General features: G+C 41.3%; 1 protein-coding gene and 1 long non-coding RNA gene across 8 annotated transcripts in view; one reads left to right on the top strand and one right to left on the bottom strand.

Moving 5' to 3' along the window:
* FARP2 (FERM, ARH/RhoGEF and pleckstrin domain protein 2) overlaps positions 1–15,182 on the bottom strand; it is a 66,501-nt gene extending 51,319 nt beyond the window's left edge. For 3 of the 6 annotated variants that reach the window (XR_014007760.1, XM_081192566.1, XM_081192568.1), the window contains exons 1-2: positions 15,067–15,181; positions 8,196–8,428 (exon numbers count right to left, since the gene is read on the bottom strand). Coding sequence is in view for 5 of the 6 variants with exons in the window: in XM_081192566.1 (XP_081048692.1) it covers positions 8,196–8,399 (204 nt within the window). In the remaining variant the exon portion in view is untranslated. Of the gene's footprint in view, positions 1–8,195; positions 8,429–14,632; positions 14,779–15,066 lie in introns of those variants that run through there. The other 3 variants (XM_081192569.1, XM_081192570.1, XM_081192567.1) reach the window with 2 other exon arrangements.
* A 104-nt stretch (positions 15,183–15,286) lies between these two features.
* Positions 15,287–22,032, top strand: LOC308586317. 2 transcript variants are annotated; one of them, XR_014007802.1, is made up of 2 exons: positions 15,287–15,661; positions 21,941–22,032. It is a non-coding gene; the product is annotated as an uncharacterized lncRNA (long non-coding RNA). The 2 variants fall into 2 exon arrangements; XR_014007803.1 differs by having other exon boundaries at positions 21,938–22,032.
* The last annotated feature ends 283 nt before the right edge of the window (positions 22,033–22,315 follow it).

Below are 22,315 nucleotides of genomic sequence, written 5' to 3'. Positions count from 1 at the left end.
TTTCCGTCTAGTATATAGGTGGTATATTTCAAAATACATTTTCATTTATACACTATCATTATAAGCAAATTTTACTAAAATGGAAGTAGAAGGTTTCTACCAATTTCAACCACACTAGAACATAGCAGGAGTTTCTATTAAGTAATTTTAAACAAAAGCTGGATTGTACAGTGCCTTCCTAAGATCTTACAGTAGTGTTAGAGAGAAGTTAGCCTTGACATTTCATGACTCTTCCAACAATCAATTTCATTATAGGGTTGGGATTTTGATGCCAAATAAATTCTGAATGCTAGAAAACACACACATACACACAGTCAAAACTCTCCCAGAACAGTCTCCATCAGCAGCTATTCCCCAGATTACATGGGATGGAGAGATTACTGTATAAAGGAGATGAAGCAACACCCTAAGAGGAAAAGTTGAATCATTGGGGCTTTTTAATTTAGAGAAAATGCAAGTAAGAGATGACGTGATAGAAGTGCATACATGGAGAAAGTGGATGGAAAACAACATTTCTCCCTCTCTTGTAACACTAGAACTCACTGACATCCAATGAAGCTGAATGCTGGAGGATTCAGGACAAAGTACTTCTTTACATACCACATAGTTAAACCATGGAATTCAGTGGCTCCTAGCTATGATGGCTATGCTCTACTTCCACAGTCAGACACAGTCATGATTCTGAATACTAGTTGCTGGAAACCACAGGAAGGGAGAGTGCTCTTGTTCTCGGGTCCTGCTTGAGGTTTTCTAACAGGCATCTGATCAGCCAGCGAGAGGACAGGATGCTGGACAAAATGGGCCACTGACCTGATCCAGCAGGCTCTTATTATGTTCTTATTTTACAGTCAGACAAAATCATTGTATTTACTGATCTGGGCAGGAAGGTAATGAATGTTCTCAATCTCACTCACTAGCCATAACACCTGGCCATTAAAACAATTATGTAGCACTATGCAAGATTGGTACATGAACATTTTTCCTCTTTCTCTCATTTCTTTTTCTTTTTCTTTCATATCCATAAGATTGTATGCCACTATTTTGAATTACATATTATTTTGAGTACACTTGCAGAAAAGTGATATTATTTATTTATTGAATTTATATACCAACCTTCATCTGAGGATCACAGTATAAAAATACAAAAATATATAACACAATAATGAAACAATATAAATGTAGTAGGTAAATGCATTTCATGATGCACCGATAATTAGGAAGTTCTGTGACCCTCTAAAAGCTCTGATTTGTATCTGACTCTCATATTAAGATGATTAAAGCAGCTCTACTCATATGATTTTAGTCAGATACAATCCCCTTTCAGTCATTAAAAAACTGAAGCAAAATGTAATTGAATTAATGGTTGTTCTTTATTTTTAGAAAGTAAATGTCTTCAATGAAACATAACAAGCAAGATTAAGTCAGAAGTATAATAAAACTGTTAAGAAGCATGACTATACACAAGCTGGACATTCTGCACAGAGTTCAGTCAAAAACAATCTTCATTTGCTCTTTTAAATATTTTAATAATTATTTTAGTATTCTTCCTGACAAACTGAGGACATCAATATGACTGAAGAACAATTGTGACAGGTACGAGGAACACTGTTTCCAGTCACCTAAGCCCAGAAAACTATTATGACTAGTTTTGCATGACCAAGAGACATGTTTCCTCAACAGCATCCCCCCTACAAAATCTCCTCTGAAACTGAAGGGAGTCTGATAAGCAGTTTGTGATACAGAATAAGCCTTATTCATACAATCACAAAAATCATTTCCACTGGCATTTGAAGAAATAAATATTTCCAGGTTGTGTTAGCTCTACAAACACTATTAGAGGTCACTTTAGGGTCACTATTAGAGAGTAATGATATGACTTAGGTTCAGTTGTACAAAGGGGGGGGGGGGAGTCAGGAATTCCACTGGACATGCAGAGACCCCTCGGAAAACCCAAAGTACTTCTCTGGATTTCAGCTTCTGCCATCAAAATTACAACACACTACAGTAGATACAATGATATAAACCCTTGATCTGGCTATCCTGGCTTTTCACACAGAAGACTGAAGAGGCCACTGCCCACAAAACACTGTAGATTGATACCATGTTAATAGCAGGTAAACATGTCCACAGGAAGATTGGAATACATCAGCAGCCTTATTTAAACAATCCATCTTGGCCTTGCAAGCTATGCTAGAAACTCTCAGAAAATCTTTAAAACGGGACCAGCACACAAGACATAATGCTAAGTGCTTTACTGCCCCAGTTTCTTCAAGCTTTTCTGATAAACTTCAAAATCTGAAGACAGTGTCACTCACACATTTACATGTAATCCAAGAACATGCTACAGACCCATTAAAATCTCATGAGAAAAAAATACATACATACAAATACATATGAACTACCTGGATACACCAGTTTACTCAGGAATTCAAGTCATCAAACAAGTCAGCTACATGACAGATGGATATAAGATGATGTTTCCGCTCAGCAGTTCCAACAGCAGCTATTAAGTTAAACATTTCATTTTAAAGAGTAATTGCTTATTCTTCTATTCCCTTCTCACAGTAAACTCATTAAAGTGAAATTATCAGCTTCAAATTGTAGCCCTGCTCATATCTGCTGTTCACAGACCAAACTGGTAGGTCCCAACATCATTGATCCCATTTTTATGATGCTGTGACATTTTGATGTTGTTTTATTCGGTTATAAGTCACAGTGATGCTATTAGGCTAAACAGCAGGATAAAAATAATAGAAAGCAAGGACAAATATAATCCTGCAACTTTTGAGGATTATTTATATAATATTCCTTAATATAGCACAGATGTTGTGAATTTATTTTAGTGCTATGACAAACTCATATAGCTCTTCATAACTTTCAGTAATGTGGAATTACTATTTTAGAAGCGCTATAATTCACTACCAGACAGACAATGAAACAACTATAAAAATTACACCTGTACATAACAAATTGGGAAGTTCAGAACTCCAAGAAGGTGGAGTGTGTGTGAAACTATTTTGCATATTTTCATGCTAAACCTATGTGCATAGACTTTCCCCAAGGTGTTCTCACTAGGACTGCTAAAGGAAATGGGATGGCAAGTCCTTGACTTATGCAATGTAAGAATTATCTTAGAGCAGTGATGACATGGAATGGAGACAGGAGTTGCAAAAGTGCAGGGACAGAAATAGCTGGTGAGGAAAAGCAGTACATGCTAGGCTTAACATTTTGAGAAGCAAAACAAGGTAAAAAAGTTTAACAAACATTTTCTTGTGCAATTTTACATTGTATAGCAATGTATTCTTATTTTCAGAAAAACAAAGAAGATTCTTGTCCTGACCTTCACTGCTTGATGAATAACTTGAACTCTTAGTTCAGTTTCTGATGAGCTATTTAATCAATAATTCAGAATGGTAAAAGGCAAGGTGCGGGTTAGAAGGTACAACAGATGCATAAAAGGTATAGAAACACGGCTAAGTGTAAACCAAGACACATACCCTGCATCTTCCTGTTGAAGGACAGTGAGGGTATAGTACTTAGCATGATGACCAGCCTAGTCCTGGGATGGGGCAAGCAAACAGGTACTTCTTCAATAGGTTGGGCTTACAAAGTTTGGCAACAACAGTACCTCAACAGTGGGGATGGAGGTAGGGTTGGGTGCTGGCTCAGCATCAGTTGCCTCCTCCCTTGAAGGAGACAGTGCCAGGGCTGACTCCACAGCAAGAGGGATCTGACTAGAGGTCCTGGTGTCACAGGAGCGTAAAGCTCCTCTGCCAGACCACTTAGTTTCTCCCCTGGATGCAGCTCTCCAGTCCCTTGATTACCGGCCTCTGCCTGGGCTCAGACACTTTTTGGGGTTCACCTCCCCTATCCTCCCAGGACCCTCCCCAGGGTTATCCAGCTTGAACTCCCTGAATTCCTCCCCTGTTTCCTCATAATCTGACCATCTCCATGACACTTCCAAGGACTATGTGTAAATTCTGGGTAAATGCAAATAATTAGAACAAGGAACTACTGTGTTACAGACTAGCAAGTGACAAAGGCTGGCACAATGTGGTCCACAAAACACCACCAAGGTCTCTACTGCCAGCAGGCTCTTAAGGGGCAGTGGTAGCAGCATCTTTTCTGAGATAGTGTCAATGTCAACTGAGTACAGAAACTGCTAATCTCAACCAGTGCTTTTTTCTTAAAAAAATGTTTAGGGGTACTCTCACTTTCCTACTAATATTGAAATACTGTCCCTCAATGAAGCCAAACTTAGATTCACAAAATGTTTAGGGGTATGCATCCCCTCCAGAAAAAAGGCACTGATCTCATCTATGTTCTTTTTTAAAAATGATTAAATTTTCCATTTTAACAATCCAATAAAAACCACATTAAAACATTCCAAATTATCATACAATCAAAAAAGCTGAACAATCATGCCAAATTATATATCGTTGGGTGACTTCCCATGCTCTGAAGTTCAGGGAGTGATGATCTAATATTGTACTGCATTCCTTAATTTGTCAAATAGTCCCAATAAACATTTCCTATGTTGATCCTTCATAATCTCAACTATGTTCTTATGAGGTCTGGACATTTATTACAACTAAAAAATGAAAGTACTTAAATGTGAATTAGTAAAAGCAGTCTTTCCAGAAAAAAAGAAAAAACCCTCCAGCAACAGAAGAAATGGGTAGAGAATGAGATGCAATAGTGCCAAAGCAAGTAATGCTTACTAAACTCAAAGCATGACTTCATGGTACTGCATGCCAGTTATGGAACAAAAAATAAAAGTGCAATTGCAGAGAAAAATGAAAAGTGTTAAAGGTACAAAGTATGAATATTTCTTGGAGGAACAAAGGGGAAGGGTAACTGTTTGACACACCATCACTCTCACAGCCAACCAATGGAAAGGGAAATGAGGCAATGTCAGCAGTTGGGCACCACAAAGGTTTAGTGGATGTCAGGTTGAGACAGCTGAGGACAAGAAGTGGAATAGGAGGACAGAATATGCTGAAACAAATTACAGTTAGTTTGACTGACTGCAGATCATCATTTAACTTGAGCCTAGTTTGTTCAATAAACCATTGTTTAAATAAACCAGGATTTAATACTGGCTTAACATGACATGAGAAGCAGGCCAAAGAGCAGACAAGCTACTGGCCAATGTGGTTGCCAATTAGGGCACTATGTCTCTGTGCTAGATAACAATTTTAGTTACCCCCCAAACGACTCAAATATGTTCCACTGAAAAATCAGTTATAAGGAAATGCCATTACCAGGAACAAATGAGTTCTTTTGTCAAGGAAACACAATTTAACACAACTAAACCAAGTGCTAGCTGAAGCCCAATTCTTGCTACTGGCTTGTAGTTCATGGGAGGTAAAACAGTTGTTCTCAAAAACGGTTTCAAAAGAAAGTCAAGCCATTAACAAAATAACAGGCTTAACAATATAGCAGTCCAAATAACAGGGAGAATGGAAATTGAAAATTGTTTTTTAAGAAGAACCTGTAATATCCACAGCCATGAATTATAGGTCTCTTCTAAGGACAGATAAAAATAAGCTCAAGGCAGTTAACTGGCCATATTTAGAGTATTCAGAGTCATGACAAACATCTGGGAATGATTCTTTCTGGAATTTTGTCTATTTTTTTCCTACTCAACCAACAAGGCACTGACTATCCTAACATCTTTTTGATTCTTATAGCACAGTATTTAAAGGGATTTGAAAGAGTTCATCCTCCCCCATTTTGCACATTTAAAGTGGTTAACACTTTCATAGCATACAGCTTCATGAAATAAAACAAATGCATTATGAAAGAATGACCAAAAGAAAAATCAGAATAAGGAAAAGATTGTCTCTGCCAAGGGGGAAAAAACAACAACCTTTTGAGTTAAGTCTATTTCCTTCTTTGGGAGCAGTATGGAATACTGGGCATTTGCCAGATGCTGTCCTAAAAACTGCTACATGCTACATGTGCATATTGTCAAAAGTTCACAGCACAAACTCCTACAATGTGTTTACAAGTAGTCAGCTGATGAAATTATTTTAACATCTTTTTCTTTCCATCAGTCCTTCAAATCAACAAACCTTCTTTAGCCTAACTGGGGTTTTGTTTGTGTATTTATGCTTTTATATTTCCCTTTAGTTAGCAGCTGTTTTTTCCTGTATAACCACAGGAAATCACAGGCTCGTGTAAAAACTTCCAGATTACTTCCTGTATAGCTCAATAAACTTTCTGAGTTCCAAAAACAGTTCTTTATTTTAGACCTCAGAATGTAGTGAGTCATGGTCAACCATATACAGATTTGATTTTAAGTAAATCAAGACATTAAAATACTGATTTAGGACAACAAGAGCAAAGTGTGCCCATTTTTATACCATGCCTGTTGAAGTGGCACATAAACCACACATGATAAAATAATAGAATCTGACTTGTCTAGCCCCAACTTAATGAAAGTTTGAAAGCAGGCCATTTTCACTTGTGGGATTCAGACCTTACATAGATAACTTATTGCAACAAGCCGGGAAAACTTAAAATGACTCAAATACCAAACAGTAATTTAAGAAATCTAAAGAAAAAGTATCAGACAATTATTTTAAAAATAGCTAAAGAGAATATTCTAATACTCAATAGCTTTCAAAAGAATTTAAGAATTATTTTTCCACTCTCTTCGTGCAACTGGAAGATGTGCCCTGCAACTGGCTACGTGCATTAACTAACTGCACCCTGATGGCATGTTAATATATTTTGTTAAGCAGTCGCAGGATACTTAAGTCACCTCTGGAAAATCCCTTCTAGAAAATCCTCTCCCCTAGTTGTATGAAGGTGGATTACACTGAAATACTCAAAGGAACATACTTGGTTTTCTTTTAATCAGGGTCAGTGATGGTCACAGCATCAGTTAGTGCAGGAGGAGAATTCACACAAAACAGTTACAGAACACAAAATAAAGTACTCACTCTATTACAGTGCATCTGAAAGTGTGGGCAACTAGTCTGTATCAAGAAGTGGAAACATTATTTAGTATGATAGCCAATTCAAACAGCCTACACCAAATGACACATTTGGGAAGCTCCAGTTGTGGGAAAATATGATTACAAGAGACACACATTCAAGATAAAATCTGAAGAAGATTTTATCTTGAATGTGTATCTGAAGAAGTGTGCATGCACACGAAAGCTCATACCAAGAACTAACTTAGTTGGTCTTTAAGGTGCTACTGGAAGGAATTTTTTTAAAGATAAAATCTGTACTTCTTTGGCAATAAAACTATATATCAAACTACATTAGATTTTCTTTCAGAAACTTTAAGCAAGAACTTCATATCTGAATTATGCAAGAAAATTTCACCTAGCAATGTTCTGAAGCATTTATGACTAAAGGAATTGTACAACCATTTGTAATGAAATCGTATCCTACATTTATGAAGAAATACATTACCTAAAAGTATCAGGGGTAAACGGCATAAAGCATTTCCCCCACTAGTTGCTTAATGATAATCTAGAATGATAATCTAGTTTTGCCTCTCTCCTCCAAGTGAAACTACAGAAAAGATTAATTTAGAACACTCCTAAACAGGTGCTTCAGAATTCTTGTTTTCTATCAATATGAGCACAGGCATGACTGGGGTGGGGTGGGGGGTGGGAACAGAAAAAGCCAATTTGGCCCTAGCCAAGGTGTACATCAGCGGTATCCTCAAGACTATCCTGTTTATATATTTCTTCCTCCAGGTTTCACAATATTTAGACATTTTGGCTGGGGGCACTTCTTATCAGTCAAACACAGAAAATGGAAAAACCACTTCACTTCCCCCATTTGCTTCATATCATCCCTTCACCCCATTTAAGAACAGGGCACTAACAATAAACCAGTCCTCCAAAAAAACAGGACACCTGCTTACATGGCCACATACAGACTATATGGGGAGGTAAATACATTTTTACCATGGTGGTTTAACATTATTTTAAGTCCCATATGTAATGGGGTTTTAGTGAGAAAATAAATAAATTAAACCATGTGTTTGATTTGATCTTGAGATTCTTATATTTGTAACATTACATGTTGTTCCTATATGCCTCACCAGAATAGCTAAAGCCCTTTTGACCTCATTAAGTGCATTTTCTATGATTCACTCCCTTTCTCAAATGAATCCCTTTTCCATGTTGCATACAGACAAAAATCCAAAGCTATACTGAAAGTTTTACCTCAATATCAAGTATCTCCACAGTGTTGTCCAAATGCTTTATCCTTATTTGTAGAGACCTCTCATGTGTTTTAGCAGGTGTTGAGGCTATAGCAGAGGAGAGGTTCTGTCCTGGTTCCAGGGTGCTCACTCCAGAATTTTTCTGGACTCCCAAACGAGAACCTGGAGTCTGCAGCACTCTGTAAGTGCCTTCTATCTCGCCCATTTTCCACCATCAAGCAACAATCCAATGAACTAAGAGAGAAAAATACAAATAATTTATTTTAATAACTTTTAAAGTCAGTACACCATGAATTTGTGCAAAAATATAACAATTAGCTGTTGAAAGTTGTTCTACAGCTCTGTACACTCACTACCAACAACAAGATTTTGGGGGCAATTCCTCCTGTTCAGCATGCATGAGTGAGTAACATAACAACTCCTCTGAACACTGAGATACAAAAATTAAGTCGGTACACATATTCAGGATAGAATTCTGAATTCCAAATCCATCTCAAGGAAGACACAACACAATAATCTCCCATGAAGATTAAAACATCCAGATGAGAATTGGTGCACACATTCAGGACGTCACTCTGTATTTGGGGCTCAAACACCAAATCCATTTTCAAAGAAAGTTGTAAAATAGATTGAAATTCAATCTTTGAAGTAAGAATACTAGAATATGTTGCTTTACTAATTACCGTATTTTTCGCTCTATAACACGCACCTGACCATAACACGCACATCGTTTTTAGAGGAGGAAAACAAGGGAAAAAATATTCTGAATGAAACAGTGGACGTATCATTTTTGTGCTTCATGCTGTGGCCACAGACATGTGATCTGATGGTGAATTTGGGGTGACCCAATGCAAAAATCCTGAGAATCCCTGTGGATCCATGCTTTGTAACCACGTTTTTGCACCATTGCAGCCCCAGGCAACAGTGGGTGCGTGATTTTTTTTTGGGGGGACAGGCTGTAGTCATGGACATGCTATGTGCTCTGATGGGGAATTTTGGCTGACCCAATGCAAAGATCCTGAGAATCCCTGTGGATCCGTGCTTTGTAACCACGTTTTTGCACCATTGCAGCCCCAGGCAACAGTGGGTGCGTGATTTTTTTTGGGGGGGCAGGCTGTAGCCATGGACATGCTGTGTGCTCTGATGGTGAATTTGGGGTGACCCAATGCAAAGATCCTGAGGATCCATGTGGATCCATGCTTTGTAACCACATTTTAAGTGGGGAGGGAAGGAAAAACACAGAAGGCTAAGAATGCAGGAGAGGGCTATAACGTGAGGAAAGGAAGGCAAAAGTTTCCCCCCACCCACCCACACAAGCCAGCCAGCGTGCGCTCTCTCTCTCTCTCCCTCTTTAAATGGAAGAAAGCATATTTGAATGCTGTGTGTCTCCAAAAACAAAAAGCAGGAAGTCAAATCAGAATTTTAAGCCGAACCTGTAGTCTCTCTTCCCTTCACAAACATTGTTCCTCCGGAGCAGGGACAGGATAGAAGGACGGACGCTCTGCTTTCCCTCTCTACTTGCCTGGAGGGGAGGGGCTTTCCCTGCTCTTTGTTCCGTTTGAGCAAACACAGCAAGGAAACAGAGAGGGCGGGCAGTAAGACCCTGAGGCAGAATGCAGGAAAGCTGCCACTTCCTGTATCACGGAGCTCCCTTCTCCCTGAAGCGCGGTTTGATTTTTGCCTTATTTTTCCACACATTCGCTCCATAACACGCACAGACATTTCCCCTTCCTTTTTAGGAGAAAAAATCTGCGTGTTATAGAGCGAAAAATACGGTACTTGTTGAGGATTTGAAGTTGGCAAGAGCCTCAGAGTTATGTCATCCCTCTCACTACCAGTGGCGTAGCGTGGGGGGTGCAGGGGGGGCCGGCCGCACCGGGCGCAACATCTGGGGGTTAGGGTTAGGGGGCGCAAATCCACGGGTTAGGGGGCGCAAATTACTTGCCTTGCCCCGGGTGCTGACAACCCACGCTACGCCACTGCTCACTACTTCATCTTGGGGCAAAACACAAAAAAGTTAAGTGGGCTGTGCAAGATGGATTTGAAAGTGGAACCTTCCTAAACCTGTACTCCACCCCTGGACTGAAGTAGGGGCAAAGTAAGGAATCAGGGAGATTCAACCTGTCCATAATCCAGGATTAATATGGGTGCCAGAATGATGCAGCAAGTGGGTACGTACTAAAGAGGGAAAGACAGAAACAAAAAAATCTAAAACAGATAAAACCTTCCATTTTTAGTAGTGAGGCTGCATAGCAACTTGAATAAATATATGGAACTGTCAAAGCATGAAACATATTCATTACAGCATACTGCATTTTGTGTTAGCTTACACCAGATAGTAGCATAACAAGTTAATTATGCCGTCTAAACAACTAGCCAATAACTCATGAATATGGCATATTATGAGTACTTCCAAACCTCCCTCCCAATGAAACTCCCATCTTCCAAGCTTAAGTCAATCAATATCACAAACCCATAACATTTGCAAAGATTGCTCTGGGTATAGCTTTCCAGAATTGAAAGCCAAATATAAGCTCTCTCAACTGTGGCAAGTTTGCTACTTCACAGACAAAATCTCTAATTCTGATTAACTTAGAACAGTGTTTCCCAACCGGTGTTCCGCGGCACACTAGTGTGCCGCGAGACGTTGCCTGGTGTGCCGTGGGAGGGAGGCGGGTGAGTCGGGCGGCGAGAGGCGGGGTGGCGGCGGCGAGGAGAGGCCGCCCAGCGCGGGGCTCTCGCCGTCTGCCTGCCTGGCTGCCTGCGTGGTGCTGACGTCACGGGGCTGTAACGTGCCCCACATAGGCACACGCGGGGCGGCGAGCGAGCTCCCTCCCACATCCCATCGCCGCTCGCTTCGGCTGGCCTACTGGGCTGTCGCAGGCGGAAGGCCTGCGCATGCGCGAGGTTTTCGCGCCTTCGGGATTCCCTTCACGCCTTCCTCCTCCCGGGTCCTTGAGAGCGCGGGAAGCGGCAGCGCGAGACCGGCGTTGAGCCTGGTAGGTATTGCGCTTGCCAAGGCAGTCATTTGGGAAATGAAAACTTGCAAAGCAAGCAACCAGTTCAATCTGAAGTACGTGTATGCTTAATATCCTGTATCTGAAACCTGTTCTGCCCCCTCCCCCACACTTGGTGCCATTTTCATCTACACATGCAGCAGAGTAAGTTGACCCAGAATAGTACCAATTCAGATGGCAGATGGGAGAATGACAGTGCTGAATGCTTTCCCATGTAGAACAGTCCCTGCAAATAAAAACCTAGCATATTTGGAAGAGGGATGCTAGCCTAACCATTACCTTCTATGCTGTTACTATTTATTTATTTATTTTTACATAAGTAAAAAGTGACCTTTCCCCATCTGGCATGATACAAGCCCATTCTTACAACTCAGAATTTTTTCGACTATTTCAGCTACATATGTAGAATATGCCTTCATTGATTCCTATTAAAGAGAGTTACTTTATATATAGTCAATATAGGCACAGAGTTAATTTTTTAAACATTTTCTAATGGTGGTGTGCCTCGAGATTTTTTTCATGAAACAAGTGTGCCTTTGCCCAAAAAAGGTTGGGAAACACTGACTTAGAAGACCAGTAGCTTGCAACAGCCAAGTCAGGAATGCCAGTTTTAGTTGTCCATTCAGTATAACTGAAACAATAGAACAGTGAGTATATTGTAACCAATTAATGCAGTGTGAGTTCTGAAGCAAGCAGTAATATACACTAGGTTGATTCAGACATTGAGGTTTGTCCAGTCATAATTTCTGTGTTCAACTGTGAGCTATTTCTTGGTGGATGTGTAGAAAGGCACTTTCAGTAACTTATTTTTGTAAACCACTTAAAGGAAAAAAAAATTTACACTCAAGCGTCATATAAATTCTGTTAAACAAACCAACAAAAGCATTTCCTCGCCTTTATTAGTTCCCATCTTTCAGAGCTTTACTGAGAGACATCCAACACTGTGCAAGCGGACTTCCACTTATACAACAGGACTTCCTCTTCTCTTCCCCCCTGAAGTCTCCCTAGAGCCCCCCAAATCTGTTCCAGTTAATAAAACCCCCTAGAGCAGATTTTGGGGCTGAACTGGGGACTACCCATTAAGTTCGGGTATATCTTCTGGGAACACTCTAGAGCAGGTGGGGGCAGGGGTCTACAGGATGTGTGTGGAGAAGTAGGAAAATCCTATTGCACAATCAGGCAGGCTTCTTTGGATGTAATCCATTAAGTCCAGGTCTATCTTCTGGAAACAACAGACACATTTATTATTTGGACAAGGGGATTGCAAATGGAGTTGTGATGGGTGAGTTTTAGTGTCTCTTTTTCAAACAAACGTATTTTTAGTATGTGTATTTAACTACTACCTGCCCTAAACCTCCTAAGAAAGAACAGGCTAACACAACATTCCAAATCAATAGCTAGAATAGAATCAAAGTACTTTAGCTAAAATAAACTGTTAGATATAAATAGCACGGCATGCTTGTAAATTTCCATCCTCAGAAAAGTTAAGTGTTAACTGTTGCTGCCCAAACCTCAGCAATAACTGATATAAACCTTTTTGTGCCTGCCTTGCATGAGACTTGGGGATAAGCAGCAACACAAGAGGAGTACCCTAGATGGAAGATAACTTTTCAGGCATTGTATCAGAAATATGTGGCAAGACAGCAGTTGTAAATAAAAATGCATTCTTTATCAACAACAGAAAACCCAGAATGGGTTAAGAAAAATATTAATCCTCATACCCTCCATGGGGGGGGGGGACACACAATTGTTGCAAAACATTATCAAACACAAAAAGTTATCAAAGGATATTGCAACAAATACTGTATACAGAATCTACTATTCCCCCAAGCCTACAAGAAAAATCCATGTGTGCCGCTGATACAGCTGCAAATGCAAATTTGGACATACATAAGCTTTACCACAGCAGTGCTACCTAACTGAAATCCCAATTATACAAATGATGAAAGACTCCAGCTAAAAAGCAAAGCAAACCCACTAAATGGATGGAACACTAACTCCCCAATCCATAACCTTGAGGGGGTTAGAACTTCACAGAGATGCCTTCCTACCAGCAAAAGGCTTCACTAGTCAGCGAGAAACCTCCTCCACAGAGGCTTCTGGCACACCTGCTGAAAGCTCTGTGGGTGTAGTTCTACTGCTGGCAGTGTTCCTGCTGGCAGTAGCTGGCAATAGGCTCTGAAATGGGGCAGAGGTGGCCTTGGATCAACTGCATGAAGTCTACTACAATATAACTAAATGTCTACAAGAGATATAATTTACTAGACTAAAATAACTTGGCAGAAAGGGGATTTCCAAGTACAGTGGTACCTCGGGTTAAGTACTTAATTCATTCCGGAGGTCCGTACTTAACCTGAAACTGTTCTTAACCTGAAGCACCACTTTAGCTAATGGGGCCTCCTGCAGCCACCACGCCGCTGGAGTATGATTTCTGTTCTCATCCTGAAGCAAAGTTCTTAACCCGAGGTGCTATTTGTGGGTTAGCGGAGTCTGTAACCTGAAGCGTATGTAACCTGAGGTACCACTGTATCAGGCCATTTTGAGACACTTACAAGCCATACAGAGTATTGATCCAAACAGAATATTGACAAGATCAATGCAGCAAAACAGGAACTGGATCAGTACACCTATCATCTTATACTATTAGATATTTATTTTTGCAATATTTTCCTTTTAATTCCATTTTCACACTATGAAACTAGATGCCAGAGAAGCTGCAGCCTGAACAATCCTTTCAGGAAGTTTCACATACTGCAGATTTTCAGGAAGACATCTCCATATAGCTAAGACTTAACTCTGAAATTCACATGTAGAGAATCTAGTTAGTATAATGATTGCACATGTAAGTATTTATCATTGTGTGTCTGCACACTGGCCATAGCTGGAGTATAAATAATGGCGCACACAGTAAGGTACCAGGAGGTTTCATGGGAAAGCTTGTACCAAGCCTGTAGGGTGGGGTCTGCGAGCATTATTTTTTTTGCAAAACTCCAAAGCATAAAGCACGTAGGCTCCTCATTAGAGCCAAACGCTATCAAAGGCTGGGTTGCATAAATAATTAGAAACAACTATGTGAGCATATGGCCACCTAATTACTGTCCTTTGAAAGTAGTTGTAAGTAAGTACTCTACAAGCCTTCTAGAAGTGGGGGGGGGGGGAGGAACCCTCAAGTATACCCTTTGAAACCAACGTCTTGGAAAAACTGACGTTATTTGCACCAAATCAACCATAATGAGAGCAGCATGCGCCAGGTGGTGTTAAAAAAACGCGATCGGGGGGAAGAGCCGCGTCTCATATTTAAGAACAGAGCTCGAACTGGGACGGGAAGGCAACAAGAAGTTCTAAAAGCACGCAGAACTACAACACACTTAAGGATGCCCCCCTGCGTATCTCAGAATTGCGCAGCCCACTTGTAACACACCAGGTTTGAGTCGGGCGAGGCAACCGGACAGCAGCCACCGAAAGCCGTTCCTCCAACGTCTCTCGGAAAGGGACTCCGCGCTGCTCGTCCTTGCCCTGCCGCGCCCCGCGGGGGATGAGGGACGCGGCCGTGTTTCTCTCCCGAGCAAAGGTCGTGTTTTCTGCCGCTGAATTCACGCCCCTCCCGTCCCCGACGGACTGACCTCCCCCTACCCTGCAGCTTCCGAGTCCCCTCGGGCCACGAAGCCGCCGAGATAGGCTGGCGGCGGCAAACCGAAGCGGGAAAAGGGGGCTGCTGAGGTAGCGCCCCCCACTCCAAGCAACTCCGAGGGAGGGTAGGAGGCGCCCAGCCCCGACTTCGACGGCTCCCGGGCGAGGAATGCGCCCTTCCCTAGCTCGCTTCTTTTCCTCCCTTGCCCGCAGCCCCGCTCTCACCTCAGACCGACATCTCAGTCGACGACCACACCGCGAGACGCAGCCGCCTCAGCTGCGCGCCCACTTCCCCGCTCTCGCGTGCCTCCTCGGCTTCCCTCCGCCCCCCCATCCGCCCCTCAGGAGGCCGGCGCCATCGCCGCCACCCCCTCGCGCCAGAAGCGCCTCTCTCATTGGCTGCCGCGGAGTTCCTCAGGGAGGGCCGTCTTCCGCGAGCCCCGAGTCAGCAGCCTCGGCGGTGGGCGGGACCTGCTTACTGGGCGGGGCTCTTCACTCCCGGCTACGGGTGGCTCGAAGGAAGAAAAGCAAGCGAGGCGCGGCGACGGCGTTAACAGCCTTTACCGGAGGCTATTAAACTGCCACAAGCGCCACCATAATAAGGGCACTGAGGAGTAATGGGGCCAAGCGAAGGACCTCTCTCCTGACTGTCTCGGTCAGAGGCTGCCCCATAACCGCCTCCGCGCTCGACCCCACGGGAGCTCTTCTCCGGCCCAACTGCCATTTCTGTCTCCGCAACCACACCTCGCTCGTCAGTGCGAAGCTGGATCGGGTTGAACCGGTGAAAGCGACGAGATTTTCCTGCCAAGCTTCTTTACGTGTAAGGGAAAGTCACGGCAGCCACTCCCCAGATGCCTGCAGCTCTTGGGGATGTGGGGGGTGGGGGAGAATGAGGTGTGGAGTAAAACAAAAGTAAACTAAAAAAAAAAATCAGACACGACGCCTCTCCTCGCAGCTGAGGCAAAACAAATAAAATTCGGGGGATCTCAAACGTGTTTGTTGTAATGCGTGGCCCACCCATACGTTCAAAAACTTGAGAAGGCAAACGTATGTGAAGTTGCGCTTTTGTCTTTCACAAATGCACACTCAAAGCCGAAGAGAAGTTGAAAAGCATTGGCAGTTTTTATATAGTGTCAGTTGAGTTTTACATGCAACTTGCGGGAGGAATACAAAAACCGCTTTAAATTAAAATCGTGAACGTCATCGGAAATAATTGCCTTCCTTATTAGGTCAAGCAGGGTATGATGATCCTTATACCCAGTTTTCTTTCTCAGTATTTACAGGTGGTATAATGCTCCTGTAAATGGAAAATGCAAGGACCTTTCTGCACAATTATTTCATATTAAAAACGTGTTTGACATGCGACAAATGACAGCATGGATCAGCCCTTCAATTTAGTTGTAGAGGAAGATTAAGAGGAGGAGTTTGTGGAACAAGTGGATTTACAGGAGCCTAGCTTTGTAGTTTGATCCTAGGTAATGCATCAACCCATACCTAACTGATAAGCAAGGGAAAATAATACTTATCATTCAAAATAATGTGGAACATTCTTCCTGTTGTGGATGACTATCCCTTTCCCCTAAGTGTCTCTGACAACATGTTTCCATAATCCTATTGCATAAGCAATATGTACTTTTCAAGGGTGGTGGCTTGATAAATTTATTTAAAGCTTGCTCTATATGTTCCTGATAGTGCTAAAGAGTTATTATCATGTTTTGAAGAGTGTTGCTCAATGTGTGTTGGGGAAGAAGGGACAGAAATCCCAGATCTAATGAAACAAGTGTGTGTTGTACTATTTTTGTTCCTTTTCTGAAGAGGTACAATGATGAGCATTTTATCCAAACACTTAATATATAAAAATCCATTAAAAGCTGGGCTCTTTTTTAAATCAGAGAAAAACTTGGTGACCCATATTTACATATATAAATGGAAACAATCAGGTTCTATCAACACACTTCAGATATGATGGCAAGATTGCCATCTTTCACATGTATTATGTATGATTAAGAACACAATAATAAGTCCAGACCAAATAAGTTTGCAATTCAAATTATTCTTACAAGTGTATCTTATTTTAATTGTTAATTAGCCAGTAGGCACCCAAAAGCTTATATAAACCAATGCATGATGTTAACTTTTAGAGGCGTCTATCAGATGTTTAGGGCAGGTGTCCTCCATATATTTTAGTCTATAACATCTATCTTCCCTGACTTGGCTGTGGGAGATGAGGCCAGTGGAAGTTATAGTCCACAGCATCTGGAATGCACCATACTGGTACGAGTGGGTTAGGGTGCCAAAAAGACAGTGAACAACTTCTGAAACAATAGATGGCTTTGTTTAGAGGTTTTGTCTTCTTCCCACACTGGCCAACAAGATGCCTACAGGTAGCGCACAAGCAGGACATGAATAGCCCTCTAATTCTCTTGTTCTCATACAACTGGTATTTATAGCATGTGGTATCTAAACTTAGAGGAGATTGCTTATAGCTATCTATATAGAACCATTACTACTATATCCACTGTCAGTGAGCCTTTCTTTGCCCATTTGCAGGTACAGTTTGAATCCAAACTGCATCTGCAGATGGACTGCAAAAAGGCTTGCTGAAATTACTGATCAGCTGTTCAGCGGTTACAGGGAGTCCTTTTGAATTATGAATTTTTGACAAGAGTTCTAGTCAAAGCCTTTTGAAAGTCCAAGTATATAATTTTTACCAAATTTCCCCTCGCCACATGCTTGTGAAGACTTTCAAAGAGCTCTAAAAGGATAGTGAGACAGAGCTTTGTAGAAGCCATGCCATGTTGATTCTACAGCAAGTCTTACTATTAAGTATGATCAATGATTTTATCTTTAACAAATGTTCAGCTAATGGGCCTGTAACTTCATAGAACCAACCTCTTTTAAACACTGGTGCCACATAGATTGCTTTCAGTTCTCTGACGGATGCCAAGCTTTGGGGCGAGTTACAGATTTTTGTTAGAAGATTGACATTTTAATCCTTCAGTCTTTTTAGAATGCTCAGGTGGATTCCATCCAGATCCGGTGATTCGTTTTCATTCAAGGATCATAGGAGTTTGGTGGTTGCAGCAGATGGGATAATCCAGACTCACCCGTATATCATTACAGCTTCCATTTTTTAAAACAACAACAACCCTAAACTATCTAAACCTTTAACTTACAATAGAGTAAGGGAAAACATGCAAGCTCTGTTCTGTCCAATTGCTGAGTAAGACAATCTCACCTTAGCTCTCAGTGTCATTGCTAATGAATGTTAAAACACCAAGGTGATTAAAACACTAAGGTGACATTTATTTTTAATTATTTTCCTTGCCCATAATGAATTATAATTCTAGTATCAATTTAAGTGCTTGCTCCCACCTCCCACATCAAATAAACGAGACTCTCTTGCCTGGCTTTGTGTCTGCATTTCCTGACTGATACAGCAGCTAATGTAGTAAACCTTCTTAAGTGTCAAGGTCACTGTCTAGGGCAGGCCTGCATAGCTTGGGACACACCTAGCCAAATGCAGCCTATTTGATATGTACTGTGGCCTGCCAGGTTTGATAATGTCCCCTGTTTTTGCAGTAGCATACTTTTTCAGGCCCCTGGTGGGTCACAGTACATAAATTTAATGAGCTGTATTCAGCTTGGTGGGTCAATAATGTAGTGGGCCAAGTTTAATTTTACTTCAGTTTGTATCATGAATTTAGTATTGTTCCTTTTAAAACTGAAGTTTAGGATCTAAATTGTATTAGTGGGTGGAAAGACAACAGCAACCATTAGAAAGTGAGGGAGGAACATGAACATTTGAGAGAAGCAGAATTCCTTAGAAGTGCTAACACCCTGTCATTTGTGCTGTTGAGATAGACTGCCCTTTGGCCTTCTGCCCACATGAACCAATGTAGTTTTCTGAACTTAAAAGAGTATAATCAAAAATTACTGAGGTTTATGTTACTTGCACTCAAAATGTCCAATTTAGCATTTTCTAAGGACCCATGTGCAGATGTCCTACTTGTGGTAAAAGCTTCCTCTCCCCATCACAGCAGCTCTATGTTCTTGATGAATGGCCAAGAACAAAAGTCTAAATTTTGCACACCACATGGGCCACCACCTCATGGTCCACACTGAGGAAGGGTGTGGTGGTATTTAAAGCAACACCCTTGTGTGTCTCTCTCTGTCTGTCTGTCTGTTTGTCTATCTAGCATGAGAGGGAAAGATTTATGCCCGAATTTGCTTAGTCTGTCTATGACTTGAGGACTCTTTGATACAGGGCACAGAGAATGAACTGAGGACCTATGGCACCCACACAACTGTGCTACTAACCACAACAGCCTTCTGTGGCAAAGGTGCAATTGGCTAAAGTGGCAAGTGTTCACTCTGTATACAAGAAGCATCAGTGCCTGCAGTGGTTCTCTGTAGTTCTGAAGATGCCGTGGAGCAATGCCTGCCAGTATTTGAATAATTTGCTTATCAAGAAGTGCCACTCTTCCTTGTGTGAGGCAGGGGCTTGATGCCTGTACTCTCAGCTTGATGTTGGGATGTCTTCTGTCCTTTTTCAGTTTGCTTTGACCTGAAAGAGAAATAAAGAGAAATATTAGAACCTGGGATCATTCAATGAAGCTGAATAATGGGAGATTCAGGACAGACAAGAGGAAGGATTTTTCTGCACAGTGTATTTTCTTTTTTAAAAAAAAAACAACCAGTGGAATTATCTACTGCAAGATGTAATAATGGCAATTCACTTTGGCTTTAGACAAATTCATAGAGGAAAAGGCTATCAGTGATTTGTAGCATGAACCAACTCCTACACACTCTAGTGGCACAGCCAGTCTTACTAGCTTAGGCTACCCCATTTCAGACGAGCTTTCAAATAAATGAATGGAAAATTTGTAGAAACTTCTGTAAACTTGTTGTTCCATTAGTCAGGGAGAAGTTTGCACAAGCAGAGCTGGGAGGGTCAAATTACTGAAGCTTGAATAACTAACATTTTTGCAGGGCACCAGCAGCCACTGGTTTTGAAAAACAAGAAATATGTCTATTCTAAAAACAAGTTCCCATTCTTTGGAGCAGGGATGGGAAGCTCACAGGCTGTACCCTTGCTCCTCAGATATTTCTATTATCTCACCCCCACATTGGCCTTTTAATAAAAACAAACATTGAAATCTATTTCTTGCCCATTCCTCATCCACACAGTCCTTGCTAGCTGATTCCGTCCCTAAATCAGGCACATCTTCCATTAAAAAGGTTCTATCCTTTCTGTCTCTTGGGTGCCACCATTGATGTCACCTTCCACCATGAACACCCAATATCTCCCCCACTAGTCTTTCTCAAGGGAAGGGCTAGCAACAGAGAATGGGCTGGGTAGGTACCACTTTTGGAAGCTGTTCCAAGCCCCTTACAGCAGTGGTGCCCAGCAACCTTCCCACAATGAGAAGAGCTGTGTCTATTAAATGGTGATGGACCATGGGGAAGTACAGTGGTACCTCGGGTTACGTACGCATCAGGATACATACGCTTCAGGTTAGAGACTCCGCTAACCCAGAAATAGTACCTCAGGTTAAGAACTTTGCTTCAGGATGAGAACAAAAACCGTGCTCCGGTGCTGCGGTGGCAGCAGGAGGCCCCATTAGCTAAAGTGGTGCTTCAGGTTAAGAACAGTTTCAGGTTAAGAACGGACCTCTGGAACGAATTAAGTACTTAACCCGAGGTACCACTATATAGGGAGGCTAGAGAAAGGGAGACCAGCCCCGCAAAAAAGGTTCCCCACACGTCACAATGACTCTCAAATCCATTATTACATCCCTTGCAACTTATTTCATACTAGACCAAAGCAAAGGCTAAAATAAGGCTATTTTTACACAAGCTTGTAAAGAGTAGGATGGGACCCGTTGAAAGCATCAGTGAGAAAATTAAGCAAATGCATAAATAAGAAGCTAGCACTGTAAAGGGAAGGGGTTTGGGAAGACTACAAGAAATGAAGGAAAAAATTTAATTTTTAAAGATGTAAGAGATACACCCCCTGTATCATATACATACATTATATTATAGTTAACTGTAAATATAGCTTGTCCTCTAAGCCTTTACTGTGCAAGTTAGCAACAGGGCTCATGTAAGAAGTTATTTTGAATTGTATTGTGTAGATACCAACAAGCACTACCTACTTTTATTCAATGCCTCAAAAAGTATATGTATTTTATAGCAGCACATAATTGGTTTCTTTTTAACCCTTTAAATACTGGGAGCATATTTAGTTATATTGTTGATAAAATAACACTATTATTGCAAACTAATTGATTTTAATTGTACTTACTGGTGATAAAACAGGTTTATTGTTTTAGCTAGCTCTTATAAGAAAAACGTCCTTCTGCAAATATACTAGACTAAGCATAGATATATGTTCAAACGCATACATGCTCTGCAACTTCTTTTTCATCAATTTTGAAGTTCAAACGCCTTGTTACTTCCTAAAGAATAAGCTTACAGAATATGAAGCAAAGAAAACAAGGCAAAAAGACCCACTCAAGTGATCAAATCAAAGCTAGCAAATAATGTATAAACAACTCTTGTTCAAAAGGAATAGACCAAACAGAAAGGGAGGAGCAGCAGCATTATATGTAAAGGATGTGTATATTGTGAAGAGATCCATGACCTGGAGCATGGAAGGCAAATTGATAGTAAATGGGTAAAACTTTTAGGAGAGGAAAACAGCAGTGACCTTACTGTGGGTGTCTGCTATAGATAGACCTCCAAGCTAGACTGAAGACTTCAATGATGTTGTTGTTGTTTAGCCGTTTAGTCGTGTCCTACTCTTCGTGACCCCGTGGACCAGAGCACGCCAGGCACTCCTGTCTTCCACTGCCTCCCGGCAGTTTGGTCAAACTCATGCTGGTAGCTTCGAGAACACTGTCCAACCATCTCGTCCTCTTTCAAACATTCAAAAAGGAGAAATATAGTAGTCATGGGAGATTTCAACTACTCTGATATCTGCTGGAACTCAAACTCTGCCAATAATGTAAGGGCCAACAAATTCTATTATTATTATTATTATTATTTGTACACCGCCCTTCATCTGCAAATCTCTGACAATTTCATTTCCCAGAAGGTGAAAGAAACAACAAGGGGATCATTTGTCTTGAACCTGGTCCTCACCAAAAGGGAGGAACTGATGAAGTGGAAGTTCCGGGGACCTTGGGAGGAAGTGATTGTGTCCTCTTGTGTTTCATGATACACAAGCAAAGGAAAACTGAGTGTAGTCAGACATGCATTCTGGACTTTAAGAAGGTTGATTTCAAAAAGCTTAAGGAACTACTGGGTGAGATCCCATGGTCAGAAATTATCAAAGAGAAGGAAGTCCAAGATGGTTGGGAGTTTTTTAAAGATGAAATATTGAAGGCACAAATGTAGACAATTTCAACAATAAATAAAAGTGGGATGCATCTAAAGAGCTGAGATTTAAGAATGGCATGTATAAGAAATG

Source organism: Podarcis bocagei, assembly GCF_964188305.1.
Source record: "Podarcis bocagei genome assembly, chromosome: 4".
NCBI classification, from domain to species: Eukaryota; Metazoa; Chordata; class Lepidosauria; order Squamata; family Lacertidae; genus Podarcis; species Podarcis bocagei.
Note: the sequence above shows the minus strand (reverse complement) of the source record. Positions and strands in the feature narration are given on the sequence as shown.